Source organism: Artibeus jamaicensis, unplaced genomic scaffold (genome assembly GCF_021234435.1).
Source record: "Artibeus jamaicensis isolate MK-2021 breed Jamaican fruit bat unplaced genomic scaffold, CSHL_Jam_final contig_685, whole genome shotgun sequence".
Lineage (NCBI taxonomy): Eukaryota > Metazoa > Chordata > Mammalia > Chiroptera > Phyllostomidae > Artibeus > Artibeus jamaicensis.
The window spans coordinates 13878098-13903015 of NW_026521924.1; the positions used below are offsets into that span (position 1 = coordinate 13878098).

The following is a 24918-nucleotide window of genomic DNA, read 5'->3' on the forward strand; positions in this document are numbered from 1 at the left end:
ACAGGGAGAGAGCTCAGTACAGTTGTTCCGGAGCCCAGACAGGTGGGAGGTCACCTGGGGACGAAGGAAGGTGCCCTTTGAACTCAGGCCTGGAGCTGCTTGTGGGCCCTGCCCCTCACCCAGAGTTCACCTCTGGGGACCCAAGTGTCCTGCTATGTATGATGAGGAGGATGACATAGCATCGTTAGAGGATAAAAACAATGTATGAGGATTGTTACACAAATACTTGTCATTGGTGGTGATGATCACAGTCATGTTCATTTTTCATTGTCTCCTTTTAAAGCCCAACCCTCTCCCCCCGTGGTGTCAGCCCCCACGGAGAGGGCCACACCTGGGCAGACAGTGAGCTTCACCTGCGAGTCCCACGGCTTCTCCCCAAGGAGCATCATCCTGAGATGGTTCAAAGATGGGAACGAGCTCCCAGCCTCCCAGACCACCGTGGACCCAGAGGGAGACAGCCCTCCCTACAACATCTCCAGCACAGCCTCGGTGCGGCTGGCCCGGGGGGATGTCCGCTCCCAGGTCATCTGCCAGGTGGAACACGTCACCCTGAAGGGGGGCCCTCCTCTTCGTGGGACTGCCAACCTGTCTGAGATCATCCGAGGTAGATGCCCTCGCACCCAGCCCGAGCCCACACATGGCTCCCACCCACCAAGCCTGCTCCTCCCCCTGCCATTTGCTCTGACTTAATTTTCTTGGAATCTAATTCCCAATAGTCCTTCCCATCACCAAACACCTGGATGAGTCTGTCACTCAACACTGTTTAATGGTAGTTACCAGGGGAACACCTACAATTAATTGTACTTGGTAGTTTCTACTACTTTACCAAGGGCAACTCCAATTATTGAGCACCTACTATAAACCTGGCCTTTATATGGTTGGTGATTTCACTTATTTTGCTACAGTTATTATATCCCTACTGCATCCAGGGCTGTGCTAGTTTTGATTTCAATCATATTACCCTACTAGCAGTTGCCAGTCCTGAGCACCTACTGTGTGCAGGCACTATGTCTAGTGATGTCATTCATACTGAAGGTGAACCCTCAGTGTCAGAGCACCTGCTGCTTACCTAGCACTCTCCCGGGTGACCCCTTGCTGTGGTGGGGGAGCTAAGTTACAGAGTCATCCTCTGAGATGTGTGTGTGCGTGAGGCCAGACCCTCTGCCCTGTGCTGTTTCAGTTTCGCCCACGTTGGACATTTCACAACACACCGTGTCAGAGAAACAGGGGACCATCATCATCTGCCAGGTGAAGAACTTCTACCCCCAGCACCTACAGCTGACCTGGTTGGAGAACGGAAACATGTCCCAAACAGAAACGCCCTCAACCCTCACAGAGAACAAGGATGGGACTTTCACCTGGGGGAGCTGGATCCTGGTGAACTCCTCTGCCCACGGGGAGGCCGTGGAGCTCACCTGTCTGGTGCAGCACGACGGGCAGCCGGCCGTCAGCAGGAACCTCACCCTGGAGGCCCCTGCTAACCAGAAGGACAAAGGTAAAGTCCAGAGAGAGGCATCCACTCCAATTCACCCAGCTCCATTTAAATTTTACTGTTATAAATAGTAATTAGTGCTTATTATAGAAAAAACTTGAAGTTTATTGATAGAAAGTAGAATTTTAGAGGGAGATCCCCTTCCACGAACACCCCACTAAAAGAGTCACCACTGGTAAGCATTCGGCACATATATTTATAGATCTTTTCACAGCAATATACATTAAAAGAAGAAAGAGTGAGGGACAGATGTGGTGTGTTCACAGTGTCCTGCCTGTCCCTTTCTTCTCCTAGCAGTCCCTGTGTCCACTGTCCACGCCAGCCCCTCCCTCCTCCCTGCTCTCTCCAACCTCCTCCTGGTCTCTGTTCCATCCTAGACTTTTCCATCCGCATCAGTAAGGTCACCCACAAATTCCTGAACTGCTGCTCTGTAAAAAGAAGTGAGCCCTGGGACGTGGAGTTTGACTCAGGTCAAGTCCAAGTGACCATGGGTGCTCACAGCACAGGCCTCCTTTCCCCCTGATTGGGACAATGGACCAGCAGCCATCACCCCCGTCGGCCTGCAGAGTTGCTCAGATGCTCCCTCATTACACCGCTGATGTCTGCGGGTCGGCGGTGCCATCCCATTTCCCTGCTGGTATCAAAATGTGTCATTCCTTTTTTTCCCTTCATCAGTTTTGGTAGAAAATTTTCAATTTATGGATCTCTTCACAGAACCCACTTATTGTTTCAGTGAGTTTCTCTATTTTCAATTTCATTGATATTTGCCTTCTTTATAATTTCCTTCCTGCTGCTTGCTTTGGGTGGATTTTGCACCCCCTTTGCTTGTTTTTGGAGACAGTAACACAGATTGTTGATTTTAGACTTTTAACTGCCACAGCTGGGTTGCACTCTGGGCTGGGGTGTGAGGATAGTGCCACCTCCGATGCCTGAATGCCGAGTTTCTTCCCCATCCTCGGGTCCCCAGCCAGTGTGCCCTTTCTTCCATCCCCCCAGTCCTCCTGTGCCCGAACCTGGTGTTATCTCCAGGGGTCAGAGGAGAACTGAACAGGAAGCAGGAGAGATGAGTCTCTGCCATCTTCCCTGCACCTCCTTGGGTTTGCTTGTGAGTCTCCATCTCTCGCGTGTCTCAAGCAGGCTGTTACCTCCGTGTTCCCCCAGTGGGCCTGGCCCGCGCACTGCTGAGTACTAACCTGGGAATGGTTTTGGGTTGTCTGGGTTGACTGGCTGAAGCAAAGTGCAAGGTACATATGTGACCCTCTGCCCTGGGGTGTCACAGTCTACACCAGCATCTGAGGATTCAGGCCGCTGCTGTCCTGGGCCAGTGGGTGTGGCACAACAATGCACCTCTTTTTGGTCATGTTTATGGTACTGAGGTGTTTCTAGATGAATGAACCTCTCTTCTGTCAATATAGCAAAATCCACATATATTGATGCGGATTTATGGTGGATGGTTGGTTTCGATAAAGAGAACATTGTTTTGAGTCCTCAGTTTTTGTTCTTTTTTGTCTTTAGCATTCTAAATTTCCCATCTCTGCTATTTCTATTTCCAGTTAACATGCAGTTGCCCAACATGTTTTTTCTGTTATGTTCTTGCCTTTTCTCAGTGGAAGTTGAGAACCTGTCTCTTCAATCTCTTCTGTCCCTTTATAACATTCCGGCTTCCTTGCATCAGCTTCCTGTGGCTGCTACAGCAAATCACCACACATTCAGTCCCTTAAACAACACAGGGTTATTATCTCCAGCTCTAGAGGTCAGAGGTCTGCAGTGGGTTGGCAGGACTGGGCTGCCCCTGGGGCTCTAGGGGAGAATCCGGGTCCTTGCCTTTGCAGCCCTAGAGGCTGCCCACACCCTCTGCTGAGGCCCCACAGCACTCTGAGCTCTGCCCCTGTCATCACACCTCCTTCTCTGGCTCATCTACCTCCCCTCTCACTTAACAGGATCTGTGAGTACATTGGCTCCACTTGGAAAATCCTGGATCACGTCCCAATTTCATTTCTCAATCACCATGACCAGATCCTTTTGCCAGGAAAGGTAACATAGTCACAGATTATGGGATTCTGTGCCCACCTTTGCGCAGATTTACTCTGAAGCCTTCTCCTATGGTCTGTGCTCTGGTCTCCAGGACACTGTGCAGTATTTCAGAGTTAGGGTGGACTCAATATTGGTGGTGGTGTAGCTCTCAGCCCCTCTGGTAGCTGCCCTGTGCCTTGTGCCTGAGTGAGGGTGGGAAAGTGCCATGTGGAAAACTTTGCACTAGGATTTGGTCGTTCTTCTGTTTCACCTACGGTTATTTTTGACACTTTTACATTTTCTTTTCAAGTAATACTGAGACCCAGTCGTGTGTAAGATCTACTTTCTCTTTTTTGTATTCCCTTTGGTTTGGAGAGGTCAGAGTTGGAGTTAAGTAGCTGTGCTGGGAATAAACATTGTTGAGTGCTTTGGCCCAGAGGCCCCTATCTCAGGGTCCCTGATCTCCCCATCAGGGCCCTGCTCTGGCTGAGAGGGCCCATTGGAGTGGAAAGTTCAATCTCCTCTGTGTCCTGCTACTTCTAGAATTACATCCTTGACCCAAATCTCAGTTTTGTCTGCTCTATTGTTCTAGAAATAAAAACAACCTGAAGTAGTATGAAAAAAACTTTTCTGGCTCACACTTAACCTTTGCCTTGCAATAATCCCTCTTAACTCTTCTTTGTCTTTCTCCAAAGGACTGATGCTCCAGCAACAGCCATCCAATTGCATAGTCCTTTTATTTACCATTTCCCAACTAATTTCCTAAGGACTGATGCTTCATTATCCCTTGCTTTTGTTAGAGAATTCCTGTTCACCACCAGTTAAAAAAATTTTTAATATGTTTTATTGATTATGCCATTATAGTTGTTCTATTACCCCCTCTTCATTCCCCTCCGTGCTGCACATCTACTCCCCCCATTGCCCCCTCTAGTTCATGTCCACGTGTCTCAAGTTCTTTAGATACTATATTTCCCTTACTTTTCTTGTCCTACCCCCTGTCTATTTTCTACCTAACGTCTATGCTACTTAGTCTCTGTACCTTCTTCCCCCCTCCTCCTTCCACTCCCCTGTTGCTAACCCTCCATGTGATCTTCATTTCTATGGTTCACTCCTGATCTAGCTGTCCTCTTAGTTTGCTTTTGTTTTAGGTGTGGTTGTTAATAACTGTGAGTTTGCTGTCCTTTCACTGTGCATATTTTTTATCTTCTTTTTCTTAGGTAAGTCCTTTTAACATTTCATATAATAAGGGCTTGGTGATGATAAACTCCTTTAACTTGACCTTATCTGAGAAGCACTTTATCTGCCCTTCCATTCTAAATGAAAGCTTTGCTGGATAGAGCAGTCTTAGATGTAGGTCTTTGGATTTCATGACTTGGAATACTTCTTTCCAGCCCCTTCTTGCCTGTATGGTCTCTTTTGAGAAATCCACTGACAGCCTGATGGGGACTCCTTTGTAGGTGACTGTCCCCTTATCTCTTGTTGCTTCTAGGATTCTCTCTTTCATTTTAATCTTGGCTAATGTAATGATGATGTGCCTTGGTGTGTTCCTCCTTGGGTCCAACTTCTTTGGGACTCTCTGAGCTTCCTGGATTCCCTGGAAGTCTATTTTCTTTGCCAGATTGAGGAAGTTCTCTTTTATTATTTGTTCAAATAAATTTTCCACTTGTTGTTCTTCTTCTTCCCCTTCTGGTACCCCTATAATTCAGATGTTGGAACATTTAAAGATGTCCTGGAGGTTCTTAAGCCTCTCCTCATTTTTTTTTTTAATTCTTGTTTCTTCATTGTTTTCTGTTTGGTCATTTTTGTCTTCCTTTTGGTCTACTCCATTGATTTGAGTCCCAGTTTCTTTCTCATCACTATTGTTTCCCTGTGCATTTTGCTTCATTTCACTTAGTGAAGCCTTCATTTGTTCATCTAATTTGTGACCAAAATCAACCAGTTCTGTGAGCATCCTGATCACCAGTGTTTTGAACTATGCATCCAATAGGTTGGCCATCTCTTGGTGACTTAGAAGTATTGGCTCTGCGGCTTTGAGCTGTTCTTCTTGAGCCATAATGTTTTGGTCTGTTTGTGCTTCTTATGTATGAGGGGCAGAGCCTTAGGTGTTCACCAGGGCGGGACAACCCAGGTCACTGGGTTTTGACACTGTATGTGGGGGCAGGGTCAGAAAGAAGCAATGGCGTTTTTTTCTGCTCTCTCTCAGAGTTCTGTCCCCTCTGCTGCTTTCCACAAGCAAATTGGGTTCTTCTGGTGCTAGTTCCCAGATATGTGGGCTTGTGCACTTTCCAGGACCCTGTAGGTCTCTCCAACGAACTCTCTGTGTGCCTGGGAGCCTCTCCCCGCACCTCAACCCCCAAAAGATTTTCCAATTGGTGCTTTTAGGCTTATTTCCTGGCTCTGGGGCCATGGGTTGTACAGTCTATCTCACTCCTTTGCCTGGTTTATCTGCGCACGAATGTGTGACCGTGATCAGCCAGCCACCTTGAGCCCTCACTGGGTCTGCCCATTGTCTCCCATGCCTGGGATCTCCAACAGCAGCCTGGGGCCTGGGTTCGTCAGGTTTTTCCTCCACGACTCTACTCTGCCAGCCACTGATTCCACCCCTCTTACCAATCTGGATGAATGGTTTGTTGTTATTGGACTTCGGTACAGTTTAATTTTCTCTCTGTTTTGGTTGCATTCTGTTTTTAAAATATTTGTTGTTTATAAACTTGCTTGTGCAAGGAGGTATAGTATTTTCACCTATGCCACCACCTTGGCCAGAAGTAGATCACCAGTGAACATTTTAACCATTACATCCATAGGGCCAGCTGGGCTGAGCTCTGCTCCTCCTCCAGCCAGAGCTGGGTCTTCTTGACCAACCCACCAGTGCATGATCCATTTTTAAGTTGCATTTTCATATTTGTTCCCCAGAGGGCTCCCGGACATACTCCTTTAGCTCAGTTTCCCCAGGAAGCAGACTCTGAATGGACATAGAGTGTGGGAAGCTCACTGTGGGGAGCTGTCAGAATCCACATGCCTGAGGGAAAAAAGGAGCAGGAGAGGGAGCTGCTGAACTGCAATGCAGGCTCCAGGCTTAGCTGCTCCACAGAGACCTGGACAGAAGAACATTCTCTGAGAAATGTTTAAATAGAGAGGAGGGAGCTGAACCTTTATACTCTCTGTCCAGCCAGCCCTCTGACCCTCTCTCCCACCTAAGAGGGGTACAAACTTGACACTGAAGCTCCCTTCCCCTGAGGGAATGTCCCAGAGAACCTCTCAGCTGAGAATTGCCATTCTCCACCTTCCCACGGGAAATATGGTGAATTCCTCAGTCCTACATTAAGGATATTTTAAATTATAATGAATTATTTAATGTCCTTGTTTATTTAAACAAAAATGGGTCATTATACACCTGCAAAGAATCTGAAGGTGTTCTTTCTGAGATATGACTTTCTCTGTGCAGTAGAAACATTTCAGCTGACACAGACCTTGGGGTCACAGCCCCCTGAATGGTGTTTCAGCACCTCCCAATCTTTGTGCATTTCTTTGAATCCCAGGATGTTTTCCAGCTGCAGCTCTCATGAGAAGTACATTGTTGCTGCAACTCTGAGAGGCTGCTCTTGTTTTCCCTCAAAAGACAAGGGCTTAGGATCATCGAAAAAGCAACAGTGATGTATGTTGTAGGTTTGAATCTTACTAATCTGTGACCTCCATAAACTCTCTGAGATTCTGTTTCCTCATTAGACTGAGGATAAAACTACCTGCCTCATAGGGGAATGAGGTTCATGTCAGTTAAGCAGGGGTCAGACTCATGGGTTGCTAAGCACACATATTCTTCACCCCCTCCCTCAAGGAAGACAGCCCTGGCAAAGGAGGAAGGAGGTGATTGAGGATGAGGAAGCTCTTTACTCTGATTTCTGCCTTGAGCCTGAGAGCAGAGCGGGATTAAAGACATTCAGCACATTGGTGGGTGCAGGCAGCCCAAGACGGAGCCACTACAGGCCCCTGGAAATGGTTTTCTCTAACAGCTCCTCCTGTTTTTCTGTTTTCAGGCCCTGAAGCATCTACTGACGTCCTCGTAGGGCTCCTTCTAGGCTTCAAGGTACTGCTGGTGGTTGGTGTCTCTGCCCTCTATGTCCACAGGACGTGGAAAGCCTGACTGTAAGTTGTGTGATGGGGAGAGCAGGCCAAGGTCTGTCCCAGAAGGGGCCAGCCACAGGTCACACAGGGTCAGAGGTAACATTGCATAAAGAGAAGGTGATGCATGTACATCAGTACACTCAGGAATCTCTAAGATCCCTCTAAGAGATTCTCACTTCCTATGAAGTGGGTGGGTTCTGTAGGAGGTGGGCTGGATCAAAGGTGTTAATGGGTGTCCACAAGATCTTAGGGTTTCTGTGGAGGAAGTGGGCAGAGGGAGTTGAATGAGGGGCAGCTGAGAGGGTGGTTCCATTGAAGACCATCTCTGGATTATTTGATCCCTGGTCCTTTGGGAGTTAAAAGAATTCACACTTTAGAGTATTGTTGAGAATTCCTGAACCTGCTGCTCTGAGGGTTGTCCTGGCTCTGATCTTCCTTGTGACAGAGGGGAAGGGATGGGGAAAGGACATCAGTACTTGGGGAGAAAGGCTGAGGAGTCCTATGCCAGGTGCTGTATGTTCTCTCATGACAGGCGTGTCAGGAACAAGACAGCCTGGAACACAGGAGACATGCAGGGAACACTTCTTCAATGATGAGCAGATAATTAAATGAGACCCTGTTTCCTGCAGCCCCTTCCTTCCTCCCCTGCTGCTCAACACCCTCCATCTCCGCAGTCTCCCTCCTCATAGGACACACTCAGCCTAAGGAAAAGAAGATTGACTGGAAGTGTTACCGACTCTTGTTCAAATGCCTCTCCCCTGAGCAGACTTGCTGCCCATGGGCCCCTAGTGCCCCTTCTCACCATCCGTGATGCCCCCAGACCTGGGCCTTCATCCATGGTCCTCTCAGAATCACACACAGAACCCCAGATGGTCACCTGGGCCGTTATCTCTCACTGATGACTTAAATGTGGTTGGAGGAAAAATGGGCTGCTGAGAATTGAGGACATGGAAGGGACAGTGACACTGATGCCATCAGACCTTTATCCAACACCATCAACCAGGAGCCTCAGGAAGAGAAAGCAATGCTGTGACCAAGTTGTACAGCGTGATACTGTGAGGTAGCCGCCTTCAGATTGGCTGTGGTTCAATAATGGATATGCCTTTAAAAAATTTTTGTTTGCTTCTAAAGGACAGTATGAATCGGAGGTACAGTAATTTCATGTAAGCTGAGAACCCTGAACTGTTTCAACTGGGAGCTGGGCCTGTGTTCAGGTTGTTCGCATCTGGAGGGGTTTTCATCTGGTTGAGTGGAAGAGGCTGAGGGGCAGGATCTTGATTCAAACACCACAGAATTTCACTTTTCTTGCCTAGTTTTAATAGATTTTCTTGAATACATGCTATCCCCTTAATATATCCCTTTAGAATTATCTCTAGATATTTTAAGTGAGTTTTCAACATAGACAATCAATTAATATGTGTTAATGACAGACAAAATGAATTTTATTCTTTGTATTTTTTAGGTATTAGCTTTCTACTGTAAGATGGCATTTACAGTAACTGGAAGGGCATTTAAAATTAATTTTTTCTTTGAAAACTGATATGTACAATTATTTTTCAAAAATGTGTTGGCCTAGAGTGTCTGAGTGTAGGAATCTCTGGACCCGATAAGTCTTTAGGAACCACACTTTCCTGTGATCCATCGGACACTGAGTGAGGGTGTGTTCAAAGTCTTGAGAAATCAAGCAGAGATGTTCCCCTCTGAGGTCTGGTAGGCAAAGATGCCTGGGTTCAGATACCTGGGTTCAGTTATGTGACCTTGAACTTGGGCAACTCACTGACCCTCTCTGAGCCAATTCCATGCCCCCCTGAAAAATGGGAATCCTGCTGCCTCAAAGAACTGTGGGGGCTTTAAAGGAGAGAGCAATGTGTGAAGCACACAGGGCCTGGAACAAGGTGTGTGTGATAAGATCCTTCTCTTCCTTTGTTCAGTGAGGAACACCATCTGCGGGTCTCCAACCCTGTGAAGGAGTGACATTGAATATCTTGCAGCAGCCTGGCTGCCTGAAGGTGTTCTCAGACTTTTCTGGGAAAAATTACCCTACTTGTAGCCTGGCATCTGGAACTGAGAATCTCTTTAAAGACAGCAAGAGTGACATTTGCTTCAAAGTTGGGGGCACAATTGCCAGGATGAGGGGAAACTGGAGCAAATCACAATATAATTGCAACTAGACACGAATGCCGAAACCAGACCCTAATAGTTTGGGGTTTTTCTTTCCTTTTTATAACAGCGGGACTCCTCACAGAGCAGAGTCTCAGGGACACAAGACCAAACCACATCAGACTGGTCCCAGAGGCAAAGGGCATGTTCAGAGAGCCGACGAATGAACTTCAACTAACCCTGAAGGGTGGCCTGAAGCTATATTTGTGCCAAGACAGAAACTCTGAGCATAGACCTGGTCCTCATAGACAGTAGTCAGAAGGGATGGAGGCCCAGGAATCGGCACTTGTGGGGCACCCAGATCTCACCCAATGAGACCCTGCCCATGAGGGTTTCCTTTAGACCTTCACTCACCTTTCCCATTCCTTCCCTTTTATGACTTTCTTCCAAAATTGTCCAACCAAGACTCATAAATTAGATTTTAATAAATATGTACAATGTCTCCTTTACATTATTTTTAAAACTTGCTCTAACTCTGTATTCTGGGGTGAGGGGGGGACTGACCTGAGCCTTCTCTGTCCCCTGGTTCAACAACTGGACAAATAAATCTTGTCTTTCCAAAACCCTGTTGCCTCGGGTTTTGGCTTCCCTGTGAATGTAGGACCTCAAACTTACCTAAAATGAAAAAAATAAGAATTTGTTCTTTGAAGCAAAACCTAATAATTCTATGGAGGCACCTAAACTCACCTTCCCCCAGAGACTCACCGCATCTACAGCTATTAGGGGAACAATTTTCTGAGAAAGAGACACAGAGACTATTTGGGAGACTCCCACACATTGGACACCCAAGGAAAACACCCACTTCTAAACAAAGAGAACAGAATGGGATATGATCTCACCCCAAACTCCACCTCCAGCACAGAGACCTACAATTGGGAGAGACTCACAATTCCCAGTGTCTCCTTGACGAGTGGAATTTAAACCTAACATTTCCCACCTTAAGGGATTAGCCCCCAAAACAAGTAGATATGAAAGGCAGTGGGGCTTGGATCCACAACACCCACAGCAGTGCAGTGAGCAAGGAAGCAGTTCTCAATGGGCTGTGAGGACAAATTGCCCATCTATCCCGACACCCTGGGCTCAACACAGAGGCAGCAGAGAGAAATGCCCATCTCCCAGTCTTTCCTTGACAGAGGCCTGTTTACTTTCTATACAATCTGCAGTCTGACGACCAGGCTCCTAATTTAACCCACATCGAAGGCCAACAGTCCTCTCCAGACAGCAGGGAGCTGAGTGGTATCACCTGCACATTCCCTCTGCTGCACGCCTGGTCCTGGTGTCCCCCTGAAGGAGCCTGTGTGCACATCTAGTCCGTTGGCCCTTGTGGCTGCTGCTCAGGGGATGCAGCCACTGATGGCCTGGCTCTGGTGGCTGTGGGTCTTGTGTTAGTGGATCTCACAAGACTGTACAATACAAACAAGAACAACAGAAAAACATAGACAGAAGTCAGAATCTCCCATCCCCCACCCCATCTTCCCCCGAAAAAGGTCTATGTATTTTACAAGCTTCTGCCTGAGAATCTGTTGCCAGAGGGAATAGAATTTGTCCATGGTATCACAGGAAGTGCATTTCAGGATACATACTTGGGAGGCCTTAAGGCATAGTGGCAAGATTTATTGGAGCAAAAACAAATGGAGGGCTTAGGCAATGTCTTATCCATGACCAGGTTGCTCAGTTCCACCTTGCTGTGAAAGAATTCCAGCCTCTGGGACCACAGGCCTGCCCTTGGGCCCTCCAAGCCATGGAGAGGGGGTCAGTATCCAGAGCTGCCATGCCCTTAACCTGGCACATGAAGCCCCAGTAGTCCAGCACAGTTTCTGTTCCTGCCCAGCCAATGACAATGTGCTAGGACCTGCATTGCAGCTGAAGAGAGAGTTCTGATGCCCCCACCTTGGTTAAGCTTTGATTATATTTCTTTGGGCTTGGGCTAGAGCAGGCTTTTATTTCAAACTACCCAGTTTCTTCCCTGGATCTTCCCTGGGCTGTGCTGGTGCCAACCTCTATTCAATCTCTCTTCTCAGGTTTGTCCCCTCCCCTTTGTTGTCACCATTTAGGCTTCTACTGCACATGCCTCAGCAGAGGAATTTCCCCCTCACTGTGTCTCCCTCCCCACCTACCTGCTTGTTCCCTGGGGAGATTGCAAAGCTGGTCTGTCCTGCCTACTAGGGGATTAGCGTTGCTTTGGCAAGGATGCTGCTCTTCCCTGTGTGTCTGTGAGGCTTCTTCTTCCTGGCTAATCAGGCTTACTGTCTGATCCCATTTGGTCCCTTCATTGGTCAATAACTAACTAACAAACTTTGTACTGGAAAAGATGCATGGTCCAAGCAGGCTGCACCGAGGTGCAGACTGATACCCTCCCCTTGGGACATGAAATGTCACCTGAACGGTTGGGGGCCACCAAGAACATACAAGGCAGCTGGGACAACACACGGTTCAGAGAGACCATCAAGTGCTAGATCAGGGCTGAATTATAAAATTCATCTACAACAAACCACTTCATCAAAATTGCCTTTTATTGAATGCACAGAAACCAACACAGAGAGTCAAAGAAAGTGAAGAAATGAAGGATTATGTAGCAAATAAAAGAATAAGATAAAACTCTAGAGCCCTGGCTGGCATAGCTCAGTGGATTGAGCACAGGCCTGCGAACCACATGATTGCGGTTCAATTACCAGCCAGGGCACATGCCTGGGTTACAGGCCAGTTCCCGGCAGGGGACTCATGAGAGGCAACCATACATTGATGTTTCTCTCCTTCTCTCCTTCTCTTCCTCTCTAAAGATAAATAAATAAAATCTTTAAAAAAACTCTAGAAATACATCTGGATTATTTCACTAACCATTTTACCTGATGCTGACAAAGATACTCACCTGCCCAGGTGAACAGTGTTGCACAATGTGAGAATCGTGACAAAGAGATTACGTGTATCAGAACAGAACAAACAGAAACTACAGAGGTGAAGATATACAATCACTGAACTAAAATGTTCAAAGGAAGGTCTCAACAGTAGACTAAACGAAGCAGAAAAGAGGATCAGGAAAATCAAAGAAACAGCAGTGAATTCATTTAAACGGAGGTTTGATGCAGCCGCTATGGAATACAGCACAGACGGTCTTCAAACAAATTAACAGAACTACCACACTGTTCTGGGTATATATCCGGATGCAATAAAATGACTATCTTCAAGAGATGCCTGCACCCCCATGTTCATTGTGGCATTATTTACAATATTCAAGTCAAGGAACCAAGTAGTTATTCATCAGTGGATGACAACTAAAGAGAATAGAGTACATATAGTACATATGTAATGGAATATTGTTCATTCATAGAAAGAAGAAAATATTGCCATTTGCAACAACATAAATAGAACTTAAGGGCATTGTGCTAATGTGATAATTCAGAGAGGGAAAGACAAACACTGTATGTTCTCATTTATAGAATCGAATAAATGAAACTCCTAGGTACAGAGAACAGGTTGGGGGTTGCCAGGGGCAGGGCGTGGTGGTTGGGAAAGTAGGTAAAGGTGGCCTAATGCACACACGTCCGTTGATAAGATAAATACGTTTGAGGACACAAGGTACGACATGGCGACCACAGTGGACAACACTGTGTGCACATTTGAAAGGTGCTAAAGAGTAAATATTAAACGTTCTCATCACGTGAACAAACAATTTGACTATGTGAGGTGATAGATGTTAACAAACTCATTGTGACAATCATTTTGCAATAATAAAAACACACATAAATCATCCTCTACTTTAAAACTAATGTGCAAAGCTATATGTCAATTACATCTCAATAAAATGGGGCAAAAAAGCTAAATCTATTTTATCGAAAGGATTGTTCATTGTCTGTTTCTTGTATTAAAGCTTCATGTTCTGTAATGAAATGATAACAAGTGTAAATAATCTTTGCTTCTTTGTAGTTTGCAACACTGAAATTTTAAGCTGCCAGAACAAAAGTTGAGAATCTACACTATTGTTTCAAAGTGGCCTAGGCCAATGGGACCACGCACAGTGTAGGCACATCAGATGGATATCAGCAGCCTCAGTAGCTGAGATGGAAAAGGCCCTGGGTTTCTTCCCCCACGACTTGACCACCAAGTCCTATGTTCCAGTGACAGGGGGTCCGTGCAAACCCTGTCACACACACAGACATTGTCAACCAGATATAAAATCAGAGCTTTTGCCATTGTGAATTCCTTTTAACACATAGATATTTGAAATCACTTAGTCAAACATTTTGCCATCCTGAAATATATAAAGAATAATATAAACATACCCATGGACATCTCTTTGCAATGTATAAACATCTTATTATTTTATAACATGTGCGTAATTACTCAGCAGTATTTAATATTACTTTGCATGTTTTAATTTTTATCCAAATATGATCGTACTTTACACATCACTCTGGAACTTTATTTTTTTAATATTTTTTAATTTTATTGATTATGCCATTACATTTGTTCTATTCCCACCCTTCATTCCCCTCCACCCTGCACACCCCTCCCCCACCATCCCCCCTTTAGTTCATGAACACATGTCTCAAGTTCTTTAGATTCTATATTTCCCCTACTATTCTTACCCTGCCCCCTATCTATTTTCTATCTACTGTCTATGCTACTTATTTTCTGTACCTTCTCCCCCCTTCACCTCCTCCCACTCCCCTGTTGCTAACCCTCCATGTGATCCTCATTTCTATGGTTCACTCCTGATCTAGCTGTCCTCTTAGTTTGCTTTTGTTTTAGGTGTGGTTGTTAATAACTCTGAGTTTGCTGTCCTTTCACTGTTCATCTTTTTTATCTTCTTTTTCTTAGGTAAGTCCCTTTAGCATTTCATATAATAAGGGCTTGGTGATGATGAACTCCTTGAATTTGACCTTATCTGAGAAGTACTTTATCTGTCCTTCCATTCTAAATGAAAGTGTGCTAGATAGAGCAATCTTGGTTGTAGGTCTTTGGTTTTCATGACTTGGAATACTTCTTTCCAGCCCCTTCTTGCCTGTAAGGTCTCTTTTGAGAAATCAGCTGACAGTCTGATGGGAACTCCTTTGTAGGTTACTGTCCCCTTACCTCTTGCTGCTTCTAGGATTCTCTCCTTCATTTTAATTTTGGCTAATGTAATGACGATGTGCCTTGGTGTGTTCCTTCTTGGGTCCAACTTCTTTGGGACTCTCTGAGCTTCCTGGATTTCATGGAAGTCTATTTCCTTTGCCAGAATGAGGAAGTTCTCTTTTATTATTTATTCAAATAAGGTTTCCACTCGTGACTGTTCCTCTTCCCCTTCTGGTACTCCTATAATTCGGATGTTGGAGCATTTAAAGATGTCCTGGAGGTTCCTAAGCCTCTCCTCATTTTTTTGAATTCTTGTTTCTTCATACTTTTCTGTTTGGTTGTTTCTTTCTTCCTTCTGGTCCACTCCCTTGATTTGAGCCCCAGTTTCCTTTCCATTACTGTTGGTTTCCTGTGCACTTCCCTTCATTTCAATTAGTTTAGCCTTCATATGTTCCTCTAATTTGTGACTAAAATCAACCAGTTCTGATCACCAATGTTTTGAACTGTGCATCTGAAAGTTTGGCTATTTCTTCATTAGATTTATTGGCTCTGGGGCTCTGAGTTGTTCTTGAGCCATGTTTTGATCTGTTTGTGCCTGTTATGTATGAGGAGAGGGGCCTTAGATATTCACCAGGGCAGGGCCACCGGGGCTGGTTTGTGATGCTGTATGTGGGGGCGGGGTCAGAGAGGGAGCAATGGCGGTCCTCTCTGCTTGCCTGGTCTGCCTCACCGCTTGCCCCCGCCTGTTTATCTGAGTGCAAATGTGCGAGCCTGCCGCCCTGCGCTGGGGCCTTCTCGGTCTGTCTCAATGCTCGTTTCTTCACTGCTTTATCTGCACTCAAATGCACAACCACTGCACCTTCCCTGGGTCCACCCATAGCTACCCCGCACCTGGGATCCGCGCCCTCGGCTGCCTGCGTGCTGCCTGGGTCAGGAGATCTTTTTTGCCCGACCCGCTCCACTGCTGGCTTCGCCCCTCTCACTGGTTTAGCTGAGCGGTTTATTGTTTTCAGACTCCGTATTGTTTGATTTTCTGTGGTTTGGTGGCGTTTATTATTGTTAAAACTTTATTAGTTTTAGATTTGGTTGTGCGAGGAAGCAAAGTGTTTCCACCTACGCCTCCATCTTGGCGGAAGTCTGGGACTTTATTCTTTATGCTAAATAACAGTTTGTGTTATTTGTGTTGATATATGTAGCTTCATTTTATTGCTTTTCACTGCTTTATTGTTTTCTATTATAACAATATGCTACAATTTGTTTTCCGTTTAACCACATGCTATAATTTATTGGTTTTTCTCATGCTGGATATTGAGGATTTGTCTAATATTTTGCTAGCACCACTTTAGAACAAACATTCTTGTCTTTGCTTCCTTGACAGGAATGGTGGAGTCCCTCTTGGTGCCCTTGTGAGGGCCACAGAGAAGCAGTGTGTTGGTATCATTTGGGACCTTGTTTACACCAAAAACTGCTTTCAGTTACTGATCAGGTTTTACTCTTTGTATTTGTGTCTTTAATCTAGCTGTATTTTCCTGGTATCTTTTTTTCTTCCACAAGGATAAACGACCCAGCACTCACTGGTCCGCACAGCCACCTTTGCCCTACGTCAGGTCTCCTTGTGCACCTGGTTCTTTCTGTTTGCTCTCTGCTCTGTGGAGCAATTGTCTATCTCTGTATCAGAACTTATCTCTGTGCCTGGCTTAATTAATATTGCTTTATATTCAGTTTTTATACTTCTTTTGGGCAAATCTTCTTTCCTTTTCTTGTTCAAAATGGTGTGCTATCTTGGCCCAAAAGTATTTTAAAATATCTATTTCATGTTTCATGGAAAACCATATTAGAATTATCATTCGATTACATTCTATTTGTATATTGATTCAGGCAAATTGACATCTTTTCAACACTGAGTTTCCCAATCATGGATATGAGATTTAAGTTTTAAGATTTTTTAAGACTTTCTTTTTAAAATTTATTTATTTTAATTGCTGTTCAAGTACAGTTTTCTGTCTTTTACTCCCATCCCAGCTCACCCCCGAAGTGCTCCCCACCCTTTTACTTGTGTCCCTTTTACTTGTTCCTGTAAACCCTTCTTTTCCCCTGAAATTTCCACCCCTCTCCCCTCTGGTTACTGTCAGCCTATTCTCTATTTCAGTGTATTTGGTAATATTCTGCTTGCTTGTTTGTTTTGTTGTTTAGGTTCCTGTTAAAGGTGAGATCATATGGTATTTGTCTTTCACTGCCTGGCTTATTTCACTTAGCATAATGCTCTCCAGTTCCATCCATGCTGTTGCAAAGGGTAGGAGCTCCTTCTTTCTTTCTGCTGCATAGAATTCCGTCGTGTAAATGTACCATAGTGTTTTGATCCATTCATTTACTGATGGGCACCTGGGTTGCTTCCAATACTTGGCTATTGTAAATTGTGCTGCTATATGAACATTGGGGTGCATAGGTTCTTTTGGATTGGTGTTTCGGGGTTCTTAGGATATAATCCTAGCAGTGGAATTGCTGGGTCAAAAGGCAGGTCCGTTTTTAGTTTTCTTAGAAAATTCCATACTGTTTCCTATAGTGATTGTACCAGTCTGCATTCCCATTAACAGTACACTAGAGTTCCCTTTTCTCCACATCCTCTCCAACACTTGTTTGTTGATTTGTTTATGTTGGATATTCTGACTGGTCTGAGGTGGTGTCTCATTGTGGTTTTAATTTGCATCTGTCTTATGGCTAGTGATACTGAGCATCCTTTCATATGTCTCTGGGCCCTCTGTATGTCCTTCTTGAAGAAGAATCTGTTCAGGTCCTTTGCCCATTTTTTAATTGGATTGTTTGTCTTCCTAGAGTGGAGTCATGTGAGTTCATTATATATTTTGGAGATCAAACCCTTCTCCTAGGTATCATTTGCAAATATATTTTTCCATACAGCTGGTTCCTTTTTCATTTTACTGATGTTTTCTTTGGCCATGCAGAAGCTTTTTATTTTGATGAAGTCCCATTTTTTAATTCTTTCTTTTATGCCCCTTGTTCTAAGGGGATGTATCAGTGAAGATGTTGCTATGTAGAATGTCTGAGATTTTCCTGCCGATGTTTTTCTTTCGGACTTTTATGGTGTCACAAATTATATTTAAGCCTTTTATTTATCTTGAGTTTAGTTTTGTATATGGTATAATTTTGCATGTAGCTGTCCACATCTCCCAACACCATTTGTTGAAGAGGCTATCAATATTCCATTTTATGCTTCTTCCCCCTTTGTGGAGTATTAATTGACCATAAAGACATGGGTTGATTTCTGGGCTCTCTATTCTGTTTCATTGATCTATGTGTCTGTTCTTATGCCAGTCCAGACTGTTTTGTTTACCATGACCTTGTAATACAGTTTGATGCCAGGTATTGTGATCCCTCCTACTTTGTTCTTCTTTCTCAAAATTGTGGCTATTTGGGGTCATTTATGGTTCCATATAAATTTTCAAAATGTTTGTTCTATATCTGTGAAATATGTCACTGGTATTTTAATAGGGATTACGCTGTGTCTATAAATTGATTTGGGTAGTACTTTCTATTGCTGACTAGTGTCTTTTTGTCTGGATACAGCCCAGTTTAGTCATTTGCTTGTTATTGGATACTTTGTTGGACTGAGGCGCATACAAGTTGTGAGGTCCATACCTCACTCTATGTTTGAGTTTTTATTTGTTCCATCAGTAAATGGTTAGAATAGGGAATCATTCAGTAGCAGGCCTGGTTTTATCCCGATGTTGAACAGGCTTCGGTAAACCCTCTTCCTTCCTGCAAGTTAGTAATTGCTTATGAAAATGAGGAAGACAAAGCCATAAGCTGCCTACATCCTAGGGTCCTGGGCTTGGACACATTCCACAATGGCAGCCCCTTCTTTTCTGGGGCCCCAAGTGGGGCATCACCATGAAGGTCTCAGAGGGGTGAAGTGTCCACTGGAGAGCAGAGGCCTCAGGCAGGGGAAGCACTATTTTCTGTAGGCCTGTTCAAGTGTCTCTGAGAAGGAACATGAGTAACTCTTTATCCTGTAGCTGCCTTCTCTGCCTGATTCTATGTCACAATCTGGAAGTGGAAACTGTCTTGAATCTAGAAGTGGACTACTGTCTCCCAGCCATTGCACCCTGTCCTGGGCACTTCCTCTTACATGACAGGAAGTGGGGCCTCTCTCCTCCCACAGAGCAGAGTCTGGGCTCTCCAGCACACATTGGACAGAGCAGGCTCCTCAGTCCTCCAGGATGCTGGTCCCTGCCTCCTGGATCCGCCCTTCTCTTTGCCTGCTGCTGACTCTGCTGTTGGGCTTCACAGGTGAGCATGCTTTGGGATAGATTTTTCTCCTTCTCCCCCTGGACCTTCTCCTGCCCCTGAAAATTTAGAGCCTCCAGGAAAACAGGGAGCATCACTCAGTGCTGTCACAGAAGGCCAAGAAGAGAGCAGTATCTGAGAGCATGAAATCAGAGTCCATAGTTTTCCTTTGTGAGTCCACTGCCTGAGCCTGGGTACCAGAGAATCAAAACAGTTGATGCTTCAAACCACAGAGTGACAACTTTGTGGGCATTAAACCTCTAGTCATCACAACATCCCTGTGTGAGAACTGGGACTATCATCCCTAATTTGCAGATGAGGAAACTGAGGCACAGAGAGTAACTTGCCCAATGTTGTCTAGGTAAGGCAGAGTTTTGGCCAGGATTCAAGTCCAGCCTGAGCAGCTCCAGAGCTGATTCTTTTAACCATGTGATATGGCTTCTCAGTGGAGGCTGACTGTGGAAAGTCAGAAAACACGGAGAAGTAAACCAAAGTAAACCAACATCACCCATCAGGCCACTCAGAGACCCAGAATTCAGGTTCTGCTGTTGACTCAGGAACTTTGTTCCCATCTGCCAAGTATGTTACTGAGCATGTGATACAATCATTTCGTTTGGTGTAATCATTTCATTTAATCCTCAAAACAACCTAAATGCTAGCATGTGAGGCCACACTTCTATATATTCTTGTGCTGCATGTATCTGTGTGTGTGGGGGTGTGTGTGTGTGTATGAAAGGGGTGAAGGAGTGCACACACACAACTCCACACATGGGATTTAAAAAATGTCTTTCCTTTTTGTTCTCTTCAAAACCTCTTAATCTATATGCAATGATCGAAGAGATGTTTAGTTCCCTCTGTCTCTTAGACACCCTCTCTCCTCTACTTCTCTAAATGTGCTCCTTACCCTCCCCCAAACGTTTAAGACAAGAAAACTTCTCTCTGAAAAAAACAAGTAGAATTTTGTACATTATAATCTTGGCCTCCCTCTTCTGTGATGGATGGGTGTGAGGAGGAAAAGGGGATTAAAAGATACAGAGAATCCTGCTCGTATGAATATAGAGGTATCTCTGTATTCATAATATATCCTGTAATGTCAGATGAAGCATCCAGCCCCAGGAAGTAAAATGAGTAATAACCTGTCAATTTCTTGAACACTCACCATGTGCAGAAACTCTTGGAAATTCCTGCATCTCTTACCTCATGTGATCATTATAGCCAAGGTAGATTTCTTTCTCACCCCTAATTACAGAAGAGAAAAAAGCACAGAGAGGTCCAAGGTTACTCAATGGTACATGGTAGAGCTACCATATGAACTCAAACAGCCTGATCCTAGGGCTCATAGACTTCCCCATTACCCCACATCCATCCCATGAGATTTCTGCCACCTGGGCCAAGGGGTGTGGGGAAGGGTGGGTGTTGGGGGAGAAGGTTCATGGTTTTCTGCTCTCGGGTTCTTCCTCTTCTTGCACATGCACCAGATGCTTTTGTTTTTCACTAAGTCATGTAGTTGGGAAACTCAGTGTCTGACATGAATACACAAATTTTCCCACTTAAGATAAGCTTCGGAGTGTCAGGGAGAAGTGTGACTGTCCAATTCTCACATGTAATACAAATATTTATTAAATACTTCCAATGTACCAGAACATTATGGAAACTTGGGGTGTGTTGGTGAACAAAGAGACGAAGTAGCTGCCCTCATGGAGCTTATATACCAGTGGGGAAATGACAGTAAACAATAGATATAATTAATCATTACATATTATAGAACATCAGAAAGTGATAAGTTTTAGGGGGAAATGAAAGCATTGCTGAATACGAGGGTTGGGGAATCTACATTGAGACATATGCTAAACAGAGATGTCCAGGTGGGCATCATTGAGAAGGGAAGTTTGAGCCAACATTAAAAAAGGTCAGGAGTGAGCCTTGGTGTCATCTGGGGGAAGAGCCTTCCTGTCAGGTAACAGCATGTGTGAAGTCCCTGAGAGTAGAATCATCTGCTTTGGGAAATTATTCAAGCTTTTTCTCAGTGTGAAAAGTTTTTTATTGCAAGGTTTTGAGGAAAGAAGTAAGATAAGGTTTAAAATACCATAGCATTTAGTTGAGAATAGACTACAACAGGACACAGAGAGAAGCAGGTAGAGCATTCATGCGGACAGAGAGAAATGACTGGTACGAGGACAGTAGCTGGTAGAGACAGGGGGAAAGATGGAGACCTGGGTGCATGTGGAAGTGGAGCCCCAGGGTTTCCGATGCACAGGATTCAGGTGGGAGAGCAAGACTCCACGTGTTGGTGACCTGAGCATCTGGAAGAACACTGGTGCTCAGGTGAGATGGAGAGAGCTGTGGGGGAAATGCAGGAGTTCAGTTTGGACATGTTAACCGTGAGGTGTGTTTTCATCCAAAGGAAAACATGAGTGGGTGGTTAGACATACAGTCCAGGGTTCAGGGGAAGGACTGGACAGAGATGTAGATGTGAGATTTAGAGATGGACAGACGCAGAGTGTTGAGTCCTCTTCTCTCCTTCTCTGTTCCCTCCATTTCTCCCTGGAAGATTCATTTCTGCTTCTCCTATTTTGTCTCAGCAATTCATCCTCCCTCTCCTCAGTCTTCCTCTCCCGACTTAAAAACCCAAATCGTGATGTGCTTGGTACCCAAGCACCTGCCCTGCTCAGCACATGGGGCTGTGGTCACACACAGTGCTGAGTGGGAGGGGCTCACCAGCTCACACTCTGCAAAGGTGACCCACAGACTCTCCCTGAGGGGAAGCTGAGAAATAGAGCAGAACACAGGGTTTGTCGGTGGTGCCTCAGCTGCCTCCTCCTCTGAGGGACTTTGGTTTTGCTTTGTCTTATCTGCCTTTTGTGTCAGAGCCAATAAATCACTGCCCAATCCAAAGTCAAGAAAAGATTCACCTATGGTAATTTTCTCCAAGAATTTTCAAGTTTTAGCTCTATGTGTAGGGTTTTGATTCATGTTGCATTTATTTTTTTGTGATACAAGATAAATGTCCAACTTCATTCTTTTACATGTGGATATTTAGTTTCCCAGCCCATGCCTTAAAACAGTATCCTTTCTTCATTAAGCGGTCTTGCCATCCTTGCTGACCATCAGTTGACCATACATGTGAGGGCTTCTTTCTGGGCTCTCTGCTCTATCCCATTGGTCTCTCCATCTACTCTCATGATGGGACAACACAACTGTGATTACTGTAGTTATGTACAAAGTCTTTAAGTCAGGAAGTGGGAGTCTTCTAACTACATTCTTCTTTTTCAAGATCGTTTCATTATTTTTGGTCCTTTAAGATTTTACATGAACTTCAACATAAGCTTTTTTATGTCAACAGAAAATCCCACTGGTATTTTTATAAAGATTTTATGGAATCTGTAGATTGCTTTAGGTACTGTTGACATCAGAATAATATTAAGTCTTCTACCACACAAACACAGATGTTTTTCTATTTAAATCTGTTTAAATTTCTTTCAACAATGTTTTGAACTTTTCAGTGTACAAGTTTTTTATCTCAGTGGTTAAACTGACTCCTAAGTATTTTATATTTGTGGTTTCTATTGAAAAATAGATTTTTTTGCTTAATTTCATTTTTGGGTTGTTCCTCACCACTGTTTAGAAATAAGTATTGCTTCTTTAAAATTGTTAGAAATGTCTTCGTTTTCTTCCTGATTTTTGGATTTTCTCTCTCTCTCTTTTTTTTTTGGTCAATATAACCAAAGATTCATTAGTTGTGTTAATGTCTTTGAGACACACTCTTCGTTTTGTTGATTTCTCTGTTTTTTTAATTAATTAATTTATTTATTTATCCAGAGGGGGGAAGAGAGGGAGAGAAACATCAATGTGTGGTTGCGTTTCATGCGCCCCCTACTGGGGACCTGGCCTGCAACCCAGGCATGTGCCCTGACTGGGAATCAAACCAGTAGCCCTTTGGGTTGCACGCTGACACCCAATCCACTGAGTCACACCAGCCATGGCTCTCAGTTGCTTTTTAATTCACATTTCATTTATCTCTGCACTAAACTTTATCATTTTCCTCTTTCTGCTTCATTACATTTGGGGTTTATTTTGCTTCTCTTGGTCTAATTTGTTAAGGTGTATAGTGAGGTTATTGATTTATGATCTTTTCTCCTTTTACGTGTATGCATTTGCAGCCATAAATTTCCCTCTAGCACTGCTTTGCGTGCATCTTAGTTACGGTGTATTACGTTTTCATTATAATCTGCCTCAAAACATTCCTTCATTGGTCCTGTGATTTCTGCCTTGAGCAATTGATTTTTGGAGGTGTGTTACTTGATTTATTTTTATATGTGAATATTCCATTTTTCTTTTGTGATTGCTTTCTAGTTTTATTTTGTGAACTCTTTCACCAACCCACTGCTTGTATAGCTTCCCTTGGAAAGTCAAATAATACCACATACACATGTGGTTTTACAGCCAGTTTGTGTAACAGGTGGAAGAGATGTATGTGGTAGTGAACAGAGCAGTGGTGCCCCCAAAAGAAGCCTATCCGTTACTACTTGGAACCTGTGAATAGTTTACTTTATATGGTAAAAGAAGTTTTGGAGAAGTCCCTATTGATATGAAAACATTTTCCTTATCAGATGGGCTAGATATAATTACAAAGGTTCTTACAAAAAGGTGGTAAAAAAAATCAAAGTTGGAGAAGAGCAAGTGACAGTGGAAGCCAGTGGCTGGAGTCATAGGAAGAGGGGGATCGTGAGAAAAGGCACATGGGCAGCTCCAGATTTTGGGAAGGCAGGAAACTGAGCCTTCCAATGAAATGCAGCTGGGCCGAGACCTTGAACTTGGCTCCAAAGCACCAACTTTGGATTCTGACCTCCAGAACTACAAAACAATTAATTTCTTTTGGGTTAATCCACCCAGATTATAGTATTTTCTTCAAGCAGCCTAGGAAACAATAGAACATGATTATACAATGGGAAAAAACCTCAGGAACCTGAAACCTTGTTTCAGTTCTTATTTGAATGACATGTTCATTGTGTGTTGGGAGCTCTACATTCCACTGCCACTCAGGTGCCCAGCCTGAGGGAGCAGAGCCCAGCATGACATGTGGGTCACTGCAGAGGAGGGTTCTTGCAATTAAATACATTTCCCTTAAAATACACTCATCACCTGTGCACAGCTCAGTGGTCTAGAGAAGTCTCAGGGTCCCGCCCTGCAATGGTCTGGAAGTGGGACACTCCATGAGGCAGAGAGTGCACAGCCGGAAATGTCTGGGGAAGTGCGGCACTTTCAGAGGTGACTCAGCACTTAAACCCACTCTTTATGCTTATTTCGATGTCAATCACTTTACCATTATAATGACAAGATGGATGACATTTTTTCATATCCCTTTGCATTCATGCTAGGGATAACAATGCTTTCTCTGTTGTAAATGCTACTCAATCCTTTTAGAACATTATTTATTATGATTGGAATATTAGAAAATTCTTCTTTTTAATTTTTTTGTTGTTGTCAATTCCAGTTGTCCCCACTTCTCCCCCACTTCACTCCCCTGCCCTGTCCACCCGCCCTCTCTCACATTCGATCCTGCCCACACATTGCCTTTGTCCCTGGGACCTTTATACATGTTCCTTGACAACCCCTGCTCTTCTTTCTCCCATTATTCCCTCCATCCCTCCCCTCTGGTCACTAGCAGTTTGTTCTTTATTTCATTGTCCCTGGTTATATTGTGCTTGCTTGTTTGTTTTCTTGATTAGGTTCCACTTGTAGGTGAGATCATATGGTATTTGTCCTTTACCACC

At 44.3% G+C, this 24918-nt stretch overlaps 2 protein-coding genes across 4 annotated transcripts in view; both read left to right on the forward strand.

Moving 5' to 3' along the window:
• The window catches only part of LOC119047690 (signal-regulatory protein beta-1-like), a 37836-nt gene extending 27618 nt beyond the window's left edge, over positions 1-10218 (forward strand). The window contains exons 3-6 of one of the 3 annotated variants that reach the window (XM_053671178.1): positions 284-604; positions 1181-1495; positions 7540-7648; positions 8257-10218. In XM_053671178.1, the coding sequence (XP_053527153.1) occupies positions 284-604; positions 1181-1495; positions 7540-7646 (743 nt within the window). In that variant the 3' untranslated portion in view covers positions 7647-7648; positions 8257-10218. Of the gene's footprint in view, positions 1-283; positions 605-1180; positions 1496-7539; positions 7649-8159 lie in introns of all 3 variants that reach the window. The other 2 variants (XM_053671177.1, XM_053671179.1) reach the window with 2 other exon arrangements.
• An 8810-nt stretch (positions 10219-19028) lies between these two features.
• LOC119047692 (tyrosine-protein phosphatase non-receptor type substrate 1-like) overlaps positions 19029-24918 on the forward strand; it is a 29735-nt gene continuing 23845 nt past the window's right edge. The window contains 1 exon segment of the mRNA XM_053671180.1: positions 19029-19147. Within this exon segment, the coding sequence (XP_053527155.1) occupies positions 19078-19147 (70 nt within the window). The 5' untranslated portion in view covers positions 19029-19077.